The 22,139-nt window shown below is 36.5% G+C and overlaps 2 protein-coding genes across 2 annotated transcripts in view; one reads left to right on the forward strand and one right to left on the reverse strand.

Annotated features, from left to right (window-relative positions):
• Nucleotides 1-17,715: 17,715 nt before the first annotated feature.
• Nucleotides 17,716-19,208, reverse strand: LOC121420944. Its single transcript, XM_041615499.1, has 2 exons — nt 19,126-19,208; nt 17,716-18,701 (listed from the first exon to the last, which is right to left on the reverse strand). Exons 1-2 carry the CDS (start codon nt 19,172-19,174, stop codon nt 17,716-17,718), a joined length of 1,035 nt encoding a protein of 344 aa, XP_041471433.1. The 5' UTR covers nt 19,175-19,208.
• Nucleotides 19,209-20,839: 1,631 nt separating this feature from the next.
• The window catches only part of LOC121420945 (troponin T, skeletal muscle-like), a 29,216-nt gene continuing 27,916 nt past the window's right edge, over nt 20,840-22,139 (forward strand). The window contains exons 1-2 of the mRNA XM_041615500.1: nt 20,840-20,958; nt 21,746-21,967. Coding sequence (XP_041471434.1) covers nt 20,854-20,958; nt 21,746-21,967 — 327 coding nt within the window. The 5' untranslated portion in view covers nt 20,840-20,853. The remainder of the gene's footprint in view (nt 20,959-21,745; nt 21,968-22,139) is intronic.

Consider the following 22,139-nt stretch of genomic DNA (forward strand, 5'->3'; position numbering starts at 1 on the left):
ATTGTATATATAAAAAAACAAGGTCATGCCTCTTCTATCCTGGACTATTATAAGAACGAGACACTGAAGGCAAGAGGGGGAGGGGCAATGGGAAGGAACAAAACTGAACGGAGATCGGAGTTGATCGAAGAACTGAAGTGGGGAGGGGGGGGGGCGATGGGCAGAAAAGAAGGAACAAACTGAACGGAGAACAAGGATGATCAAATGTTTGTAAAGGCCACCGCCCATGCACTTTACGGCTGTTTTATGTGACCAGATTTTTCAAGTAAAACGAAGTAAGACACTATTATCTAAACCATACAGTTTTTTAAATCCATTAATATGCAACCCTCAAAATGAAATGAAATCCAGAATATAATCGTTATAACGTCGTATCAATCGTACAATCGATGACGATTTTACCTTTAATCCGAAATAATTGCGTGCAATTATTTAAAATTTCATTATGAGTAATTGAACAATAATTTTGAACCTCAATTAGCAAACTTTCAGGAAATGAGCAAAATGCATTTTTTCCATCAGTTCGTATACCAGTCGATCGATCGCAACGTCAGCGAAGGCCTTTCAAGAACCAGCATTACACCGTTGTATTCAAATTATGAATCCTTTATGAACAAAAAAACCAAATAATTATTGCACCGATATGGTGCTTTGAGGATGCAATGCCTTATAGTATTTTATTATGTTTTTGAATTTGCATTTAAAAAATCAGTTTTGCAATCGAAATTGTCGATATTGCGATGTATTAATTGTCTACATATGTTTGCTTTTTTGCGACAGTTAACAGAAAACATTAAGCCGTAAATCTGACGAATGAATAAGTCAAGACAATCTTACAATATTGGAGAGAAAAGGAAAATGATAAAATAAATTGTCATGCCAATACCAGCAGCGGATCCAGCCTTCTCCATGGGGGGGGGGGGTCTAGCCATATCGGATTGGCCGATCTAAACTGACTTTTTTTTATTTGAAGGGTTAGTTCTGTTAGTCACTTCTTAGCTTTATAATATAAATCAACATACGTATATAATCTCATATTTCAAATATTGCGAGCGCGAGCTATTTTCAAATTTTATCTATTTTGTCCCAAAATTTGTTTGTGATCCTTAACAAAATTTTCAGATCAGAGTGTTAAATATTTTAACAATCAAATAATGTGAGCGCAAAAAGCGCGAGCTGATTTTTTACGTTTCTCCCTGAAGAATGGAAATTCTAAGCACTTATTGTAATCGTAAACAGGATATGTTATTGATGCGAGCGCAAAGCAAGTGGGTAAAACATCGAGATTTAGACCTAAAAACTGGATAATCAATTATGTTTTGCAATAACGAAGAGGGTGAGTGCTTGGTAGCCTTCCTACAGTAATAATGTGTGTCGAAATTTTTGGTGTTCGGATCTAAAACTTAAAAGATCTAAAATCTAAAATAATATTTTTAACACAGAACATGCTGCGTATCTCAATAGACATCAAGGCGCGTGTTTCAGATTACACCTAGAATCTGGGCATTCTTTATACATTTTTATCATGAAATCGATGAGGCGAACGAGAACCATAATCTTAAGATATTGGATATTCCGACCTGAAAAATGGTGAATTTAAGCCCTATATTTCAAGCACTTTGTAGGAAAATTGTGAGATGGACATGATATCATTTTTTACATAAAAATTCAACATCGGAAATAAATGAAAGGAAATCTAATCTATACAGAAAAAAATGAACCAATAATGATAACAATCCGCATTTATCTGGAACTTATCACGTCGTAACGACGTCTCTTAGCGCTTTAAACACAATGATATCATTACCCCTGTCATCGGATCCTGCCATGCTCGCATACGATGTATGCACCTTCTCCACTCCGTGGAGAGCATTAAAAGAATTCCAAACTTGAATCCATTAATAACGATACTATCGACAGAAAGAGCAGCTCAGACGTAGCCTTAGTCACAAAATAGTATAATTGTCAAATCTAAAATTAAGGTAAGACTGTAATTATTGTGATATGAATTGAAAAACACATCTAAGAAAACTAATAGAGGTAAAATATGCATCTTATATACTTATAACATGAAGCATTCAATTCCTGAGAAAAGGAAGTTATGAATAATCAATTTAATTACAAAAAATCGCATGTGGACGCTCAAGATGATTTATTACGTCACTATCTCCGATTTGGTTGAGAAACGGGCCCCAGGATGCATTTGTAGCATGCAGGTGGAATGGCAGGATCTATACGGCAGGACGCGGAAGGCATGACGGATTAGAGCAATAGGTGACAAGCTGCAGGCGGAATGGTGGATTAATTTGGAAAAATCTTGCGTGGCAGCACGCAGGGGACATGGCGGATTATTTTTTGGAACGACCGGTGGTAGGCTGCAGGGGGAATGGTGGATTAATTTATAGAGATTAATAGCGGCAGCACGCAGTGGGCATGACGGATTATGTTTAAGAGCAAGTGATGACCGCCTGCAGGGGGCATGGGATTCTTAATTGGGGCGTGCTGTAGGGATAGCCTGCAGGGGGAATGCTGTGATATTTTTGCTCTCATCCCTAAATCTACTTTGCAGCTAAAAATATACAGTTGTAGAAGACTTCTTCAATCTTGTGTACATATTCTCTAAATCTACTTTGCAGCTAAAAATATACAGTTATTGAAGACTTCTTCAATCTTGTGTACATATTATCTAAATCTACTGAACAGCTAAAAATATACAGTTATAGAAGACTTCTTCAATCTTGTGTACATATTCCCTAAATCTACTTTGCAGCTAAAAATATACAGTTATTGAAGACTTCTTCAATCTTGTGTATATATTCCCTAAATCTACTGAACAGCTAAAAATATACATTTGTAGAAGACTTCTTCAACCTTGTGTACATATTCCCTAAATCTACTGAACAGCTAAAAATATACACTGTAATAGAAGACTTCTTCAATCTTGTGTACATATTCCCTAAATCTACTTTGCAGCTAAAAATATACAGTTGTAGAAGACTTCTTCAATCTTGTCTACATATTATCTAAATCTACTTTGCAGCTAAAAATATACAGTTGTAGAAGACTTCTTCAATCTTGTGTACATATTATCTAAATCTACTTTGCAGCTAAAATTATACAGTTATAGAAGACTTCTTCAATCTTGTGTACATATCTAAATCTACTTTGCAGCTAAAAATATACAGTTATAGAAGACTTCTTCAATCTTGTGTACATATTATCTAAATCTACTTTGCAGCTAAAAATATACAGTTGTAGAAGACTTCTTCAATCTTGTGTACATATTATCTAAATCTACTTTGCAGCTAAAATTATACAGTTATAGAAGACTTCTTCAATCTTGTGTACATATTCCCTAAATCTACTTTGCAGCTAAAAATATACAGTTATTGAAGACTTCTTCAGTCTTGTGTACATATTCCCTAAATCTACTTTGCAGCTAAAAATATACAGTTGTAGAAGACTTCTTCAATCTTGTGTACATATTATCTAAATCTACTTTGCAGCTAAAAATATACAGTTGTAGAAGACTTCTTCAATCTTGTGTACATATTCCCTAAATCTACTTTGCAGCTAAAAATATTCAGTTTTAGAAGACTTCTTAAATCTTGTGTACATATATTCCCTAAATCTACTTTGCAGCTAAAAATATACAGTTGTAGAAGACTTTTCAATCTTGTGTACATATTCCCTAAATCTACTTTGCAGCTAAAAATATACAGTTGTAGAAGACTTCTTTAATCTTGTGTACACATTCCCTAAATCTACTTTGCAGCTAAAAATATACAGTTATTGAAGACTTCTTCAATCTTGTGTATATATTCCCTAAATCTACTTTGCAGCTAAAAATATACAGTTGTAGAAGACTTCTTCAATCTTGTGTACATATTCCCTAAATCTACTTTGCAGCTAAAAATATACAGTTGTAGAAGACTTCTTCAATCTTGTGTACATATTCCCTAAATCTACTTTGCAGCTAAAAATATACAGTTGTAGAAGACTTCTTTAATCTTGTGTACATATTCCCTAAATCTACTGAACAGCTAAAAATATACAGTTGTAGAAGACTTCTTCAATCTTGTGTACATATTATCTAAATCTACTTTGCAGCTAAAAATATACAGTTATTGAAGACTTCTTCAATCTTGTGTACATATTATCTAAATCTACTGAACAGCTAAAAATATACAGTTATAGAAGACTTCTTCAATCTTGTGTACATATTCCCTAAATCTACTTTGCAGCTAAAAATATATAGTTGTAGAAGACTTCTTCAATCTTGTGTATATATTATCTAAATCTACTTTGCAGCTAAAAATATACAGTTATTGAAGACTTCTTCAATCTTGTGTACATATTTCCTAAATCTACTTAGCAGCTAAAAATATACAGTTGTAGAAGACTTCTTCAATCTTGTGTATATATTATCTAAATCTACTTTGCAGCTAAAAATATACAGTTATTGAAGACTTCTTCAATATTGTGTGCATATTCACTAAATCTACTTTGCAGCTAAAAATATACAGTTGTAGAAGACTTCTTCAATCTTGTGTACATATTCCCTAAATCTACTTTGCAGCTAAAAATATACAGTTGTAGAAGACTTCTTCAATCTTGTGTATATATTATCTAAATCTAATGAACAACTAAAAATATACAGTTATAGAAGACTTCTTCAATCTTGTGTACATATTCCCTAAATCTACTTTGCAGCTAAAAATATACAGTTATTGAAGACTTCTTCAATCTTGTGTATATATTCCCTAAATCTACTTTGCAGCTAAAAATATACAGTTGTAAAAGACTTCTTCAATCTTGTGTACACATTTCCTAAATCTACTGAACAGCTAAAAATATACAGTTATTTATAGAAGACTTCTTCAATCTTGTGTACATATTATCTAAATCTACTGAACAGCTAAAAATATACAGTTATAGAAGACTTCTTCAATATTGTGTGCATATTCACTAAATCTACTTTGCAGCTAAAAATATACAGTTGTAGAAGACTTCTTCAATCTTGTGTATATATTCTCTAAATCTACTTTGCAGCTAAAAATATACAGTTGTAGAAGACTTCTTCAATCTTTTGTACATATTCCCTAAATCTACTGAACAGCTAAAAATATACAGTTATAGAAGACTTCTTCAATCTTGTGTACATATTCCCTAAATCTACTTTGCAGCTAAAAATATACAGTTATTGAAGACTTCTTCAATCTTGTGTATATATTCCCTAAATCTACTTTGCAGCTAAAAATATACAGTTGTAGAAGACTTCTTCAATCTTGTGTACACATTTCCTAAATCTACTGAACAGCTAAAAATATACAGTTATAGAAGACTTCTTCATTCTTGTGTACATATTATCTAAATCTACTGAACAGCTAAAAATATACAGTTATAGAAGACTTCTTCAATATTGTGTGCATATTCACTAAATCTACTTTGCAGCTAAAAATATACAGTTGTAGAAGACTTTTCCAATCTTGTGTACATATTATCTAAATCTACTTTGCAGCTAGAAATATACAGTTGTAGAAGACTTCTTTAATATTGTGTACATATTATCTAAATCTACTTTGCAGCTAAAAATATACAGTTATTGAAGACTTCTTCAATCTTGTGTACATATTATCTAAATCTACTGAACAGCTAAAAATATACAGTTGTAGAAGACTTCTTCAATCTTGTGTACATATTCCCTAAATCTACTGTGCAGCTAAAAATATACAGTTATAGAAGACTTATTTGATGTTTATAGGTACCTTTTTATCTACTGTACAGCTAGAAATATAAAATGTTATCTCAATCAGACTTCTATAACTCTTAGATAGTACTCCCTAAATATCTACTGTATAAACTATAAACAGTTTTGCAATATAAAGTATATATACATATAAATATACATTAAACTACATCTTTTTAGCACAGTCAAAGTTTACATTGTCCATTGAGGAGTGGATACCATGCGCGACCAAAAAACACGTAAAAAGGATGTCTTTTTCATGATAGGGCACGTTACGTACGTAGTGTGATAAGGGTGTCAAAAACACAAAAATACTGAAAAAAGGGTATCTATTTCGCTAGGAAAATTACGTGTTTAGGGTCGAATTTGCGGGGATGATAAAACAAAATTAAAATGTTTTATAAAGGATGTCCGTTTTGCCTCAACACTTCGTGTTTAGAGTCCGATTTGCGCGAGGTGCAAAAGGTGGGGTCGTACTAAACCAAATAAGATAAAGCCGACGACCGAAGGACCCGTAACAATAAAACATTCCTGTACTTGTTTAGGGGATCATTTCAGGGAAGATTTGCAAAGAGTATCGTTTTGTTTCCAATACTTGTTAAGGGTAGGGTTTCACATTGCATTTTTAGAATATGGAAATTACGTGTTTGGGGTGCATGGTATCCAATCGTGAATGGAAGTGCCCCCCCCCCCCGGTCCATTTGCATAAAATAATAACACACACAAAGTTGCTTATCTAGCTGATAAAGGCAACATAAAGTAATGTCTGGCAATCGGTGGCTTAAAAGCATAGACCAAAAATGAAGATAAAGGCCTGATCCCACTGGCCGATGAACACAATATTTATCAGAACGTATACAGTGGACAAGCAAAATTTCGGGTTAGCTCCATCTGCTTTCATTCGCTCCAAACTGGGCGAACCGTGAAATCACAGTGGACGGATGCTCGATGGATAACCCGTATGTAAAAAGTACACAATGGATACCTAACGTTTTCCAACGGATGGCAAGATTTTTTTCCGTTTAACATTCTCTCTGCATCTGTACTGTAAGTGCAGTGAGACCAAGGCTTAAGATATACAGTGCGTCCCAGAAAAAACGAAACCAAGATTTAGCGATGATTTATCATGACTTAATCATAAATAAAATAGACAAATGACCTATCAATGTAAAGCTTAGAATCTCCTCTTTCATCTGGTATTACTTAAATTATTTCTCATTCAGGCATGAGTGAGCAAAAACAATTTGAAAAGGGGGTACCAAAAAGTCACTTGGCGGGCCGTATCTGTGTTTTAAAAAGCAAATCTCATTTTGAAAAAGTTCAATATCTGCTCTTTAATTTGATACCTCAATTACAGAAAATGGTCAAGAAATGACAAAGTTCTGGTTATTTGAAATAAGGCTTGAATTTCAATAATTTCAGAAAATTAAGAGGTTTTACAGGCTAGCGTTCAAACTAACTCGACACTCCGTTTTGTTGACGATCAGCCATGCATGAAGTCTTTTGTTACCGTGCGATAGCTTCTGTGGGAAACCGGTGAAAACAAGTTTATTTAATGAAATTAGGGAAATACAACCATTATTTCGAGGGATCATAACTTTTTTAATTCTTGTCCATTTTCTGTGATTGAGGTATCAAAGAAAAGAGCAGATATTGAACTTTTTAGTCATGTGATTTTCTTTTTGAAATTCAGATACCCCCCGCCAAGTGAGTTTTTGGCATCCTCTATTCGAATTGTCTTTACTCACTCATGCGTGAATGAGGAATAATCTAAGTAATACCAGATGAAAGAGGAGACTCTAAGCTTTACATTGATAGGTCATTTTTCTATTTTATTTATGATTAAGTTATGATAAATCATCGCTAAATCTCGGTTTCGTTTTTTCTGGGACGCACTGTATAAGTGCAGTGAGACCAAGGCTTAAGATATATATATATATCTTAAGCCTTGGTCTCACTGCACTTACAGTACAGATTGAGTGATTGAAAAAAAAATCAGCTAGAAGGCTGAATTACATCCAATTAAACTTAAAAAAAACACACAATTTCCTACAATAGTCTACATACACTCAAAGATACTACAAGGGGAAGATCCGACACTTTGGCGATTTTTTGAAACACTCCCAAATGCCTGAAAAATGCTTATGTGGAAGGGTGCTCAACAGCGTTGAGTAAGTAAACCATCACACATAGGTAAGCAGCTGTGTATAAAACATGTGGGGGAATTGAGAGAGGGGACTTTGGAGAGGGCTCAAGGGTGGTGCATGGGAATAATTCATCCTTTCATTACCCAGAGACCTCTGAAATATATTCATCTTTGATTTAAGAAAAAAAATGAAGAAAAAAATGTTTAATGTAAAAATTGTCTATTCCTTCATCCCTTTACCATTTCAAACAACTATCTCGCGATATGCAAAGGTAAAAAAAGGTTGGTACTTACTCAACGCTGTAGGGCGCTCTTCCTTAGCGTTTCATTACGAAGTACATGTATATTTGACTGATGAGTGTACAGATAATATGCTGTGGAAAATGAGTGTGTATGTATTGTACAATGTCTACTTAGCTTGTTGTACGCGAGCAAATGGAAGGCTGAATGTCAAACATTTGTACCGTTGCATTAAAGCCGTACCATCCAAAATGTACCGTTGCACGGCTTTAGGAGGTGACGTCACAATACGACTTAATTGCGCTCAGTAAAAATGAAGGTGCAGTGCACATAGGAGCCTGCTGTAAATGCGCAATGCTGCCCAAGGTCATGTGCGCTTGTGGGATTTTGCTTTCCGCTTTCAGTATTTTTGTTCCCTTTTTTCATAGATTACTATAGGGATAAACTCTTTGTTTTTTCATATTTTCGCTAAATTTTGAGGCGTTGGACAACACAAATGGCGAATATTTTTATTCATGCAATGAAATAAAAACGCTCTATTCAACTCGGCTAACGCCTCGTTGAATAGATCATCTTTCTTTCACCTCATGCAAAATCTCGCACCATCGCACTCATGCCTATTCGGTATTGTACAACGCCTACTTAGCTCGTTGTACGCGATCAAATGGGAGGCTGAATGTCACACATTCGTACCGTTGCACGCAAGACGTACCATCCAAAATGTACCATTGCACGGCTTAGGCAGATGACGTCACAATACGATAATAAATGCGCGAATACTCGTGCTACGTAATGACAAAAATTAGGTATGCGAGTAAGCATGCGCATTGCTACTAGCAACTAGCTTTTTACGATCTAGATCACATTCACAGTGAGTGTAGCTCGTTAACGTTGCGGACAGGGCTAGGCCTAGGTCTAGATCTTAATCTAACTTTTTGAGTATTTATTTGGATTTTCCAATCGGATTACCATGGCGGCACCTACATTTGCACTGTTAACCGATCTAGAATTGGAGGAGCTTGTCTCTGATGCGGATGCAAAAAACACAAAACGCGGTATCAAGTTTGCAAAATGTCGACTGGAAGAATTTGCCAAATGTGCTTCTACCTCGCTCGAGGACGTGGAAAAACTATCCAAGGATGAGTTAGACAAGTTTCTTTGCCGCTTCTATGCCGGTCTGAGAAAGGAAGATGGCACATTTTATGCCAAAAAGACAATGCATGCCATTAGATTTGGCGTTTGTCGTCATTTCAAATCTGTGAGAGGTGTGGATATTTCAGACGCAGCAAATTTCCCAGAAAGTCAGAAAATGTACAAGGCCATGATGATAAAGCTGAAAAAAGAGGGCAAAGGATATGTTCAACACAAAACTGCCATATCTGATAATGACATGGCAAAAATAGCTCAATCAGATGCAGTGGATACAAACACACCACTTGGACTACAAAACAAAGTGTTTCTTGATGTCATGACATATTTCGGACAAAGAGGTCGTGAAAATCTTCATCTCATGAAATTTGATGATTATGTCTTGCAAAAAGACGAAGATGGAGTTCGATATTTTGAGCATCGCGACACGCTAACGAAGTCAAGACGAGAAAATGAAGATGAAAAGTTTGGTGGACGAATGTATGAGGTGCAAGGATCTGAAAGATGTCCAGTATTCTCATTGATGAAATATATAACTTTGCTGAATCCCGAATTGACAAACTTCTGGCAAAGGCCAAAGTCCAAGACCCCAGAAAATGGACCCTGGTATGACAAAGCACCTCTCGGACTAAACAGCTTAGGAAACAAAATGAAAAACATCGCAAAGAGTGCTGGATGCACAGCTCACTACACCAACCATAGCCTGCGGGCGACTACAGTGACCATTCTCGATCAAGCAGGCATTGCTTCCCGAGATATCATGGAAGTAACTGGACACAGATCAGAGTCCTCTCTAAAAAACTATGTAAAAACAAGCAAGAAGAAGAAGAGAGAAATGAGTGCCCAAATCGCATCTTCATTGCAAGAAGAAGATAAATTAGAACAAGGAGTCTCAGGACCACGCCTAACTCCAAGCAACAGATCTAACATAGGCCTAGACCTATCTAACGTTAGATCCAGATCTAGACCTGTACCACACACTTCAACTTGTCCCACTGACACTGGTCCGGGATCTTGTCTTGTCTCCAGTCAGACACAAAGTAGAAATGGAACTCCTATCTATAGACCTAAATCTAGACCTGCTAATAGTAATGCAACACTCGATGCTGAGAGTCTTGAGATTGCTGGAATTGACGAACCCATCCTGTCTCTCTCCCAGGAACAATTGATATTTCAGGATAATTTGAATATCCACCAAAATACATCGTCATCGAATACCGTGCAACATTTTCATTTTCACGGGCCTGTTACTTTCTACAACAAATAGACTAGGACCTATAGCCTCGACCCTTTGTTAGACATTTCTAGACCTAGGCCTAGCCCTATCACAATTCACTGAACTCAGAATTAGATTGCTGTAGATCTAGTCGTGAACTTATTTGACAGTGTACCGTACGGTACGTGAACTCAGTCTGAGAAAAGTAACATTTTTATTTTTAAGCTTGAAAATTGTAAATATGTTGACAACAAGTCGGAGTTGGATTTTTAAAAACTGTTTGAAACTACTGTTTGTATCCATGTTTAATTGGAACTAGTTTACTGTTTGGATTTAATGTTGGTGTTGGACTTGTTTTTTGGAACCAAAGAGGTGGATTTCATGTTGGACCTAAAATCAGTGGAGCTAAACTGTGTGGATTTCATGTTGGACCCAAAATCCGTGTTCGGAAGCTGTGCCTTTGTGGATTTCATGTTGGACCCCAAATCCATGTTTGATTGATTGCTCTGCTGTTTTTCTGTTGTGTTGTGGACACTTGCACAGTTCCATCAACGGTAAGTTGATTATCATATAACGCTCAGCATTATATTCTAACGATAGATCTAGACCTTGCGTTAGAACTATATATCTATTAAGCCTTGAGCTAGTTTAGATCTCGATCCCCTACTCTAGGCTAGCAGGCCTAATTTTGTTCGGTCAAGCCTAGATCTCATAACTTTATCTTTTGTGACGTCATAATTGCCGGTAAACGCGTACTGATTAAATGCGCGATGTTGGCTGCTTCAAGTGCGCAACGCTAGCCAGCGGCTAAAAAATTGTGTTAATTATTGTCTGCATTAAAATTTCCATCATTTTAATTTGATATATGAAAAAAAAAATTATATTATCACATTTTCGCTGACTTCCGAGGCGTTGTACAACACAAATAGCGAATATTCTTATTCGTGCAATGGTGCGAGATTTCGCATTCGGTGAAAGAAAGAAACGCTCTATTCAACTCGGCTAACGCCTCGTTGAATAGAGCAACTTTCTTTCACCTCGTGCGAAATCTCGCACCATCGCACTCATGCCTATTCGCTATTTGTATATTTGTATACTGTCACGTACGTGCACGAGCCATAGACCCAACGTCAGCTTAAAGGGCGACGCCATATTGCCAGATTCTGGCCAGATTTGGCGCGCGCCCTCACCCGGCTAACGTTGAGCGCCATTCATCTATACACTAATTCCTCTTGATTACCATTGATAAAAACCTCGTTCAAATCTTTTCCGGAATTATTATGAATAAGCGATTGATGTTTTTCCGTTAATCAAATATCCGTTATCATACCCATATTTTTGTGATATTTATAACATTTTTATTCTAATCACAATTTCAGTCCAAACGCGGGTCAGTTTTTGAGAACCCACGTTGTTTGTGCATGCCCACGTATGGCCTTACGCGTATTGAGCGGAATGATGTTGGGTCGAACACCAGAATATTGTTGTGATTGTTTGTTCCGTGTTTGTTGGGGATGAAGCTATGATGGCGACCAGTCACGTTTGACAGTACCGCCAAATCGTTAAGATTAACTAATTATAAGGTCAAGGTGAGACAAGAGAAATGAGCAAGGCGCTTTATGGGGGGGGGGGGGAGGGAGAGAGAGAGAGGGGGGGGGGAGTTAAGAGGACCCAGTGGGGATACAGTTTCATCATCAGTGCAGGGCGTCGATGAAAAACTTAATTTTTTTTCTTCAAAATGTGGAAAGTGACAGAAAAATCAGAAAAAGGTTAATTGGTTCTTATTTTTGAAAAAAAAAACCAGAATTTATCAAGATTGCTGTTTATTCTTCATCATGGTTGTAGAATTTAATAAAGTATAATTCTTTCAAAAAACTCAAATTGTGATTAATCGTATTGGATTTATTTCACTCTTTTCTTTCGCCTTGTTTTTTTTTCTTCCAAAAATCAGGGAGATGAAAAATATGAGAGCTAGGACGTAAACATATGGACTCCGTAACACAAAGGTTTACGATGAATAGCAAAAATGAAAGAACGCTTCTGATTGGTTCTTAGTATTTTGCGACAAATGCACGTGTAACATTGATCTTGATTAGCCAATTCATTTAGAGATTGATCGCTAATCTTTGTGTTACGGAGCCATGGTGAAGTTATGACGTTGGAGAGGGCGCAGCCCCATGCACTTGCAGATCCAGATTGATTTTCATGGGGGACACTTAGAGTGCCCCTATATTTCTTCAGTATTATTTTTACACGCAAAAAAGTCAAAGAAGACATCATGCCACTCATGCCACCGACAGCTGCCTCGTCAAAGGGGGGCGGTCAATTATTTTGATTTTTTTTTCATTTTGTCCTAGATAGGGAAGCCTGGGGGGGGGTCAATTCATTTTATATACATTTATATTGTGTTTATATATGGGAGGGGTCTGCTACTGAGCATGTTTTTACAAGGGCTTAATATAACAGAAATGGCACGATTTAACACAATAAAATGTATCATGGAGGTTTATACTAAATTAATACATAATTAATAATTGTTTTAATTGAAAATGAAAATAATGAAGGCACCCATAGATCTTAAAAATATCTCATAAATACAGGCCTAAACCTGTATGAAGTTGAACAGGCATAAAGTATAAATGTTTAGCTATAGCTGAATTGATCCCGCAACCAAATAATGTTGGCATAAACTAGCTGTTATATCAGTGGCGTAACGACATGAACGAGCGAAAAAAAATTGGGGGTTATACACGATATGGCGTATCGATCAGGCAAAATTTAAAAAGAATTTAGTAAGTTGCAACCGACATGAGCATAATTTTGATGTTTTGGTAACAAAAATCCAATTGAACAAGTTCACAAGATTCTCTTTCTTTTTCCTCTTTTTTTCTGAATTGGGGGCATATGCACGACCCCCCCCCCCATTAAATTATAAAGCACCACTCTGTTCTGCCACTGTCTAAAATTGGATTTAATCTTTTAGAATTTTAATCTCTTATCTAATTAATCTAAAGGGATAAGAGTAAGACAAAAAATAGTTGCAGATTACTTATTTCAAAGTATTTTTACTTAACTCCCCAACTCTGCTCTTGCTGCACTGCACGTAACGGCCCTCCACCAAATTGCCAGGCCGACTCGCCCCGTGAGCAAGTGACCGCGTTCGCGTAAGTTCACCCGAAGCCATGACTAAATTCTGACCATAAACATCACCTAACTAATCACTCTCTGACAATATTTCAAAGTGTATTTTATTATAGTCGATCCTTTGGGCCATTAAACGATAATATTTTCAATGTTATCATGACAAATAATTTTAATGAGATAGTGGCATTGTAAAAAAAACAAATTTATAAGCACGAAATGGCACCAGATATATCATCAAACATACAGCGCAGCGTTCGGGACTGGTGAGTGGGACGGCTCGCTTGGTGTTTTCGCCCCAACGAATTCGGCGAAAACGTTACCATTGCGCCGTGCGAATGTTAAATCTGCGGCTCTCAATCAGAGACTTGAATGTCTCTTTTTGCATTATCGAAAATAAATCATAGACTTTGTTTGATTTATTTACAAGTAAGTTGCATATCCGTCGTGATAATTAGGAAAATCCATGATGTCTTCTTCTAATTCTGTAAAAACTATGTCTTGAAAATGCCTATGTCAGAAAATTGCCGGAAATCGTAAAAACTTGCCTAAAATATCTCTTTTTGAAAGTTCATCCATGGTCTGGAAAAAAATGTTATAACTTTTGTAGACGTATACCGTAAACAAATACATCCTCGATCACTAAAATAAAGTGTTTGCTAAGCTTTTGTAATTCAGGCCATGTTACCATGACAACTTGGGAAAACCCTTATTTTTTCGAAAAAAAACTTTGGTTTTAAGGGTCATTTTACAGACATAAAACTAACCCAATTTTGAAGAATTGTGTTTAAATTTCACATAAAATTAAATTATCTATGTTTATACTTTCGTTTATGAATATTCATATTTCTTATAGAATCTTAGTTTTTGATTGGTCAATGTTTCAGTCATGGATAATGACAGAGCGTAAAAAAATCTGAAAATGCGCATTTTATCGGCAACCAACAAGCAAGATGGCGGAACACATTAAGTTGGCGCTTTGCACGTACGTGCTGTACACAATAAAGTTGAACCCCGCCCACCCACCACGTACGTGCACGAGCCATAGACCCAACGTCAGCTTAAAGGGCGACGCCATATTGCCAGATTCTGGCCAGATTTGGCGCGCGCCCTCACCCGGCTAACGTTGAGCGCCATTCATCTATACACTAATTCCTCTTGATTACCATTGATAAAAACCTCGTTCAAATCTTTTCCGGAATTATTATGAATAAGCGATTGATGTTTTTCCGTTAATCAAATATCCGTTATTATACCCATATTTTTGTGATATTTGTAACATTTTTATTTTAATCACAATTTCAGTCCAAACGCGGGTCAGTTTTTGACAACCCACGTTGTTTGTGCATGCCCACGTATGGCCTTACGCGTATTGAACGGAATGATGTTGGGTCGAACACCAGAATATTGTTGTGATTGTTTGTTCCGTGTTTGTTGGGGATGAAGCTATGATGGCGACCAGTCACGTTTGACAGTACCGCCAAATCGTTAAGATTAACTAATTAAGGTCAAGGTGAGATAAGAGAAATGAGCAAGGCGCTTTATGGGGGGGGGGAGGGAGAGAGAGGGGGGGGGGGAGTTAAGAGGACCCAGTGGGGATACAGTTTTATCATCAGTGCAGGGCGTCGATGAAAAACTTAATTTTTTTTCTTCAAAATGTGGAAAGTGACAGAAAAATCAGAAAAAGGTTAATTGGTTCTCATTTTTGAAAAAAACCCCCAGAATTTATCAAGATTGCTGTTTATTCTTCATCATGGTTGTAGAATTTAATAAAGTATAATTCTTTCAAACAACTCAAATTGTGATTAATCGTATTGGATTTATTTCACTCTTTTCTTTCGCCTTGTTTTTTTTCTTCCAAAAATCAGGGAGATGAAAAATATGAGAGCTAGAACGTAAACATATGGACTCCGTAACACAAAGGTTTACGATGAATAGCAAAAATGAAAGAACGCTTCTGATTGGTTCTTAGTCAGTATTTTGCGACAAATGCACGTGTAACATTGATCTTGATTAGCCAATTCATTTAGCGATTGATCGCTAATCTTTGTGTTACGGAGCCATGGTGAAGTTATGACGTTGGAGAGGGCGCAGCCCCATGCACTTGCAGATCCAGATTGATTTTCATGGGGGACACTTAGAGTGCCCCTATATTTCTTCAGTATTATTTTTACACGCAAAAAAGTCAAAGAAGACATCATGCCACTCATGCCACCGACAGCTGCCTCGTCAAAGGGGGGCGGTCAATTATTTTGATTTTTTTCATTTTGTCCTTGATAGGGAAGCCGGGGGGGGGGGGGGGGGGGGGGTCAATTCATTTTATATACATTTATATTGTGTTTATATATGGGAGGGGGTCTGCTACTGAGCATGTTTTTACAAGGGCTTAATATAACAGAAATGGCACGATTTAACACAATAAAAAAATGAAAAAATTTAATACTAAATTAATACATAATTAATAATTGTTTTAATTGAAAATGAAAATAATGAAGGCACCCATAGATCTTAAAAATATCTCATAAATACAGGCCTAAACCTGTATGAAGTTGAACAGGCATAAAGTATAAATGTTTAGTTATAGCTGAATTGATCCCGCAACCAAATAATGTTGGCATAAACTAGCTGTTATATCAGTGGCGTAACGACATGAACGAGCGAAAAAAAATTTGGGGTTATACACGATATGGCGTATCGATCAGGCAAAATTTAAAAAGAATTTAGTAAGTTGCAACCGACATGAGCATAATTTTGATGTTTTGGTTACAAAAATCCAATTGAACAAGTTCGCAAGATTCTCTTTCTTTTTCCTCTTTTTTTTCTGAATTGGGGGCATATGCACGACCCCCCCCCCCCATTGAATTATAAAGCACCACTCTGTTCTGCCACTGTCTAAAATTGGATTTAATCTTTTAGAATTTTAATCTCTTATCTAAAGGGATAAGAGTAAGACAAAAAATAGTTGCAGATTACTTATTTCAAAGTATTTTTACTTAACTCCCCAACTCTGCTCTTGCTGCACTGCACGTAACGGCCCTCCACCAAATTGCCAGGCCGACTCGCCCCGTGAGCAAGTGACCGCGTTCGCGTAAGTTCACCCGAAGCCATGACTAAATTCTGACCATAAACATCACCTAACTAATCACTCTCTGACAATATTTCAAAGTGTATTTTATTACAGTCGATCCTTTGGGCCATTAAACGATAATATTTTCAATGTTATCATGACAAATAATTTTAATGAGAAAGTGGCATTGTAGAAAAAACAAATTTATAAGCACGAAATGGCACCAGATATATCATCAAACATACAGCGCAGCGTTCGGGACTGGTGAGTGGGACGGCTCGCTTGGTGTTTTCGCCCCAACGAATTCGGCGAAAACGTTACCATTGCGCCGTGCGAATGTTAAATCTGCGGCTCTCAATCAGAGACTTGAATGTCTCTTTTTGCATTATCGAAAATAAATCATAGACTTTGTTTGATTTATTTACAAGTAAGTTGCATATCCGTCGTGATAATTAGGAAAATCCATGATGTCTTCTTCTAATTCTGTAAAAACAATGTCTTCAAAATGCCTATGTCAGAAAATTGCCGGAAATCATAAAAACTTGCCTAAAATATCTCTTTTTGAAAGTTCATCCATGGTCTGGAAAAAAATGTTACAACTTTTGTAGACGTATACCGTAAACAAATACATCCTCGATCACTGAAATAAAGTGTTTGCTACGCTTTTTTAATTCAGGCCATGTTACCATGACAACTTGGGAAAACCCTTATTTTTTCGAAAAAAAACTTTGGTTTTAAGGGTCATTTTACAGACATAAAACTAACCCAATTTTGAAGAATTGTGTTTAAATTTCACATAAAATTAAATTATCTATGTTTATACTTTCGTATATGAATATTCATATTTCTTATAGAATCTTAATTTTTGATTGGTCAATGTTTCAGTCATGGATAATGACTGAGCGTAAAAAAATCTGAAAATGCGCATTTTATCGGCAACCAACAAGCAAGATGGCGGAACACATTAAGTTGGCGCTTTGCACGTACGTGACATCCACATCACACGTTTATGTTGTGTTTTCAATATCCTGCAAAGGTGTCTCAGATTCTTTCTCAGGCGAGGGCTGTCTCTGCAGAATTGTCTTCAGTTGTGCCTTAAGCACAGAGCGTTGCTTCCACTGAGCGATGTTAATAAATAATGAAATTATAAGAAAAATTGTACTGGTGGTGTACCACAGATGGCCTGTTTTACAATCTAAATTGCTAGTAGAGTTGCTGTGTGCCTCAGTGGTTCGAGGATTCATTACGTCCGGTGTAGAGGGTAGAGGTTGTGTGGACTGGGGACAAGGTTCAGGTATGTCATACATTGGCCCATTTTGAAGAGGATCCCATGCACAGTCCTTGCACTCGCATCGTGTCTGGTTCCGGTCAATGCCGTGGGAACAGCAGTGTACAGGACCAGATACTCTGGCAAATATGTCTTGATGTTGTAATAACTGTCCTCCTTTGTTCTCATCTGTTGGCTCCAGTTTGGGTAGCCTCATGCCATCTTGCCAACATGAGATCTGCCGTGGAATTGCATCAGCTGAAGCTGTACAGCTCAGTTTGATCCATTCTCCTCCGATGGAGATGGTGCTTGAGGAACACCATGCTTTTCCATGAGAAAAGTCAACGTTTAAGTATATCTTGACGTCTGGTTGCTGATTACCGTTCTTGTATGGGGTCATGATGTAACCACCTCTGTCGTCTCTTGTAACTGGTGAAATAGCAAGGTGCAGAGAGCACCTGGTAGTATCATTATTATTTGTAATGATGTAGTTTCTTGGGAAAACTAACGAGGAATTCCCCGAGTTGAAGAATGGCATACTATTACCATTCTGGAGAGTTATTCTTGTGCTGTCACAGGGATATGGAAAATCCATATCCGCACGTTTTCCTTCTATTGCGTCTATGTGCTGTATTTCGCCATCACATCCAGCTTGACAGGAGAATAAGACAATCACACTTACGTGTATTGCTACCCACCTCTGAATATACATTGTCATTTTGTATGCTGCAAAGCAAAAAGAAATAAGAAAATTATTATAAAAATATAAAAATGGATAAGCTTGTTTTGCCAATCAGTTATTCAAATTTTATGGCAGTTTAACAAATTTTCAAGATTGAATGATGACATATTGTAGCACCAATCATGATTCTTGTATTCTTTAGATGCCAATAGCAATGGACATGCATGCCATCAACGTCGATATCGGGTCAAAAGGCTTTAAAAATTGTATTTATGAGCACAAAGCATGAAAGAAAGCCCATGGTGACCGCCATTTTTATTTACTCATCTTTGGTGACTCATTGTCCGTCCCTAGTCCGGATCAGTACATGTACATGTACAAAGCACTATTTGTTGTTAGTATGGTACATATAATTGTAAATACATTTAATATTCTATGCTTCACACAAATATAACATTGAAAACTTACTACGATACTGAGCAGGAGTCCAGTCCACAAAATAGAACAAAATGTACATTCATTTTACAACCACGTGTACAGAAACGATATTCCGCTTGCTTGCCTGAAACACAAAGGCGTGCTGGTATGAAAGAACGATCATTGTGATTTGTTCCTGATCGTTGCTTCAGACAAAATTCTCAAGGTACAACGATTTTGATTGGCCATTACCGTTGTGTTCAATTCGTTCCACTGCGCAGCTCTTTGTGCGGTATGCGTAGACTGGTACAGCAAAAGTCATATATATGGCTGTCTGCTTTCATGAAAATATGCCTTTATTCGCATCTGTATGGAACCAATGGTGATAACTCTTTGGTTCAATAATCACAGCTATTTAAACGGCCTAAGGTCATGTGTATAAAAGTAAAAAGATTCAGCACAATTTTTTTTCATTTTTTTGATGTTCAATCATTGAAAGGCTATAACTTCAAATATTTGCTCGAAACAAGGGAAATCGGTTTTGGGTCCAGGGATGGGAAATCTTTGGAGCTCTCTCTCTCTCTCTCTCTCTTTGTTACTCTCTGTTACCCCCCCCCCTCTTCTCTTTCTATCTCTCTCTCTCTCTCTCTTTGGAAGTTAAAAAGTATGATATCTGACACTATTGGGGTTGATGATCTGAATGAAGTTAAAATGTTTCAGCAGAACTTGTCTCATGATTGTTCAAACATAGTACAGTGACGTTTCGTCTGCTGGTCTTCGTCAGGCAAGAGCATACTAGACGCTGTTGCACCCATCTGCACACTATTGTTTGGCTCCACTCGGGTGGGAGTTCTATGGGGTTCATAGACTTCATACTTTAGAGAATTTCTTTTTTTTGTTTTCAAACATTACCCCGTACGTCATATCATACTAAACAATTTTTTTTAGAACTTACACCACATGACTAAATCAATGGCATTTATAATGACCTCCTGCATGATATTTCAAAAAGCCCAATCATCAATATCTCTTTATTCTGTGACAACGCTACACATGATTTAATATCTACTTTGCTTCAACAGATAAATTTTCAATTATTCTTCACCCACTTCTCCAATTGGCATCTAGCCCATTTTATACCATTTTGTGAAATTTGTGTATTATCCAATCAGGTTGTGTCCACTTTGTCTAATATCTACACTTTGCATTGTATTTAAGTGAACTGTTTTGGACCAAATTTTCATTTGACAAAGTAAATGACGATTCTACAAAGTCACAATTAGACCAACTGGGCTTTGGAATATATATGACAATTAGATGAAGTGGTAATTGGACCACGTGTAGTGTAGACCAAATTAAAGGTAGACCAAAAGTGGTTTGAGACTACATGTATAAGTTGTAGTCCAAGAATATAAATCCTACATAGACCTAAAAAACCTTCATCTCAGCATGGGTGCATTCATTTTGCTCTCTAAAACACAAGTCAGTTTTATCATAACCAATGACAAAATGTTGAATATTACTATGTGGTAAAGGGGTCAGTTGTACTGTAGGGACTATTTATTTATTTTTTTCATTCAAGAGGATGTCACCCATGTCAAGCTTCTGTAAAATTACTGAATGTTGTTATTCTTCATGTGTTTTTTTATGCTGATATTGAAGACATACATGTAAGAGATAGATGAAATAATTTTCTTAAAGGTTAAATAGTGGATGATTGATTTACAGTACTGTTATTTCCATTTTCCCCCTTTTTCTTTTCAGGAGGAAACTCGTAAGATGAGGGAAGACATTCAACGTCGACGACAGGAAGCCGAGGCCAAACGCAAAAAGGCGGAGTCAGAGAATCAATCAATCTACTCCATTCCAAAATACAACATTGCTGTGAGTACTTTAGCATAAAGCATAGAAGAGTATAAAATTACATTATATGCTACTACTCCAGTTCTTATAGCGGCCATTATATATTAAAGCTAAAAAAAGTTATCATAGCGTCCATTACAAAGTGAAAAACTTTTGACTTCTTCTGAAAAACTTTGGATATTCTAACTATGGCATTGGTTCCAAGTTGTAGTGAGCCTTGCAATGAATAAATCTTACAAACAACAATATCAGGTAAATATTGTATAGCATTTTAATCTTCCTCCCCTTGTTTATCTTCTCTATTCTTCTTTTCTTCTTCTTCTTCTTCTTCTCCTCCTCATTCTTCTTTTGCATCATTATCATCGTCATTATTATTATCAGCATCATCATTATTTTGTTTTGGCTATTAAAATCAGAATGTTACTATATATTTTAACAGGTTAATAAAAAATAATAAAGAGGAATTCAAAATAAGTCTAATCGGAGAAGAGTGTCGATGGTAACACATGGTCGAGGGCTCACCATTTTTTAAAATGTTTATCCAGATATGTAGCTTAGCATTAACCATTTCAGAATTAAAGAAATATAAGTTTACAAAACCATCAAGGAATAGGAAGTTTCTTGCCAGTACACTATTACATGCGTTTCAAATTCAGAGAAAATATTGTGGTATGATGGATAGTAAGAAACAAGTGCAAACTGTGGATTTAGTTGGAAACAGTAAAAAATAGAGTATGGGCATGGTATATTTATGGAAAAATTATATTAGAAAAAGTAATTATTTTATTATTGTCTTTCTTCTTTCCAGGAAAGCATCGCCAGAGCCAAGCAGGAGAAGATGCAGACCTCTGCCGAAATCATGGCAGAGAGAGAGAAGAGGATCGAGGAGAACTTCCCTCAGATACGCATCAGCGCCCGTGATTCTGAAGAGCGTCTCCGTGAGATTGCGGAGATCCTTCATGCCAAGCTGGTGGAGGTCTATGGTGATATCTATGACCTTGAACAGAGGAAAGAGAGACAGGAATATGATGTAAGTATGATTATCAATTTTGATATTATTGGTGGTGGTAGTAATAGTACTAGTCATCGTTGTGGTAGTAGTAGTAGAAGTAGAAGTAGTAATAGTAGTGGTCGTAGTTGTTCTTCTTTGTTGTAATAGTAGTGGTGGTGGTGGTAGTAGTGGTGGTGGTGGTAGTAGTGGT

Source organism: Lytechinus variegatus, chromosome 9 (genome assembly GCF_018143015.1).
Source record: "Lytechinus variegatus isolate NC3 chromosome 9, Lvar_3.0, whole genome shotgun sequence".
Lineage (NCBI taxonomy): Eukaryota > Metazoa > Echinodermata > Echinoidea > Temnopleuroida > Toxopneustidae > Lytechinus > Lytechinus variegatus.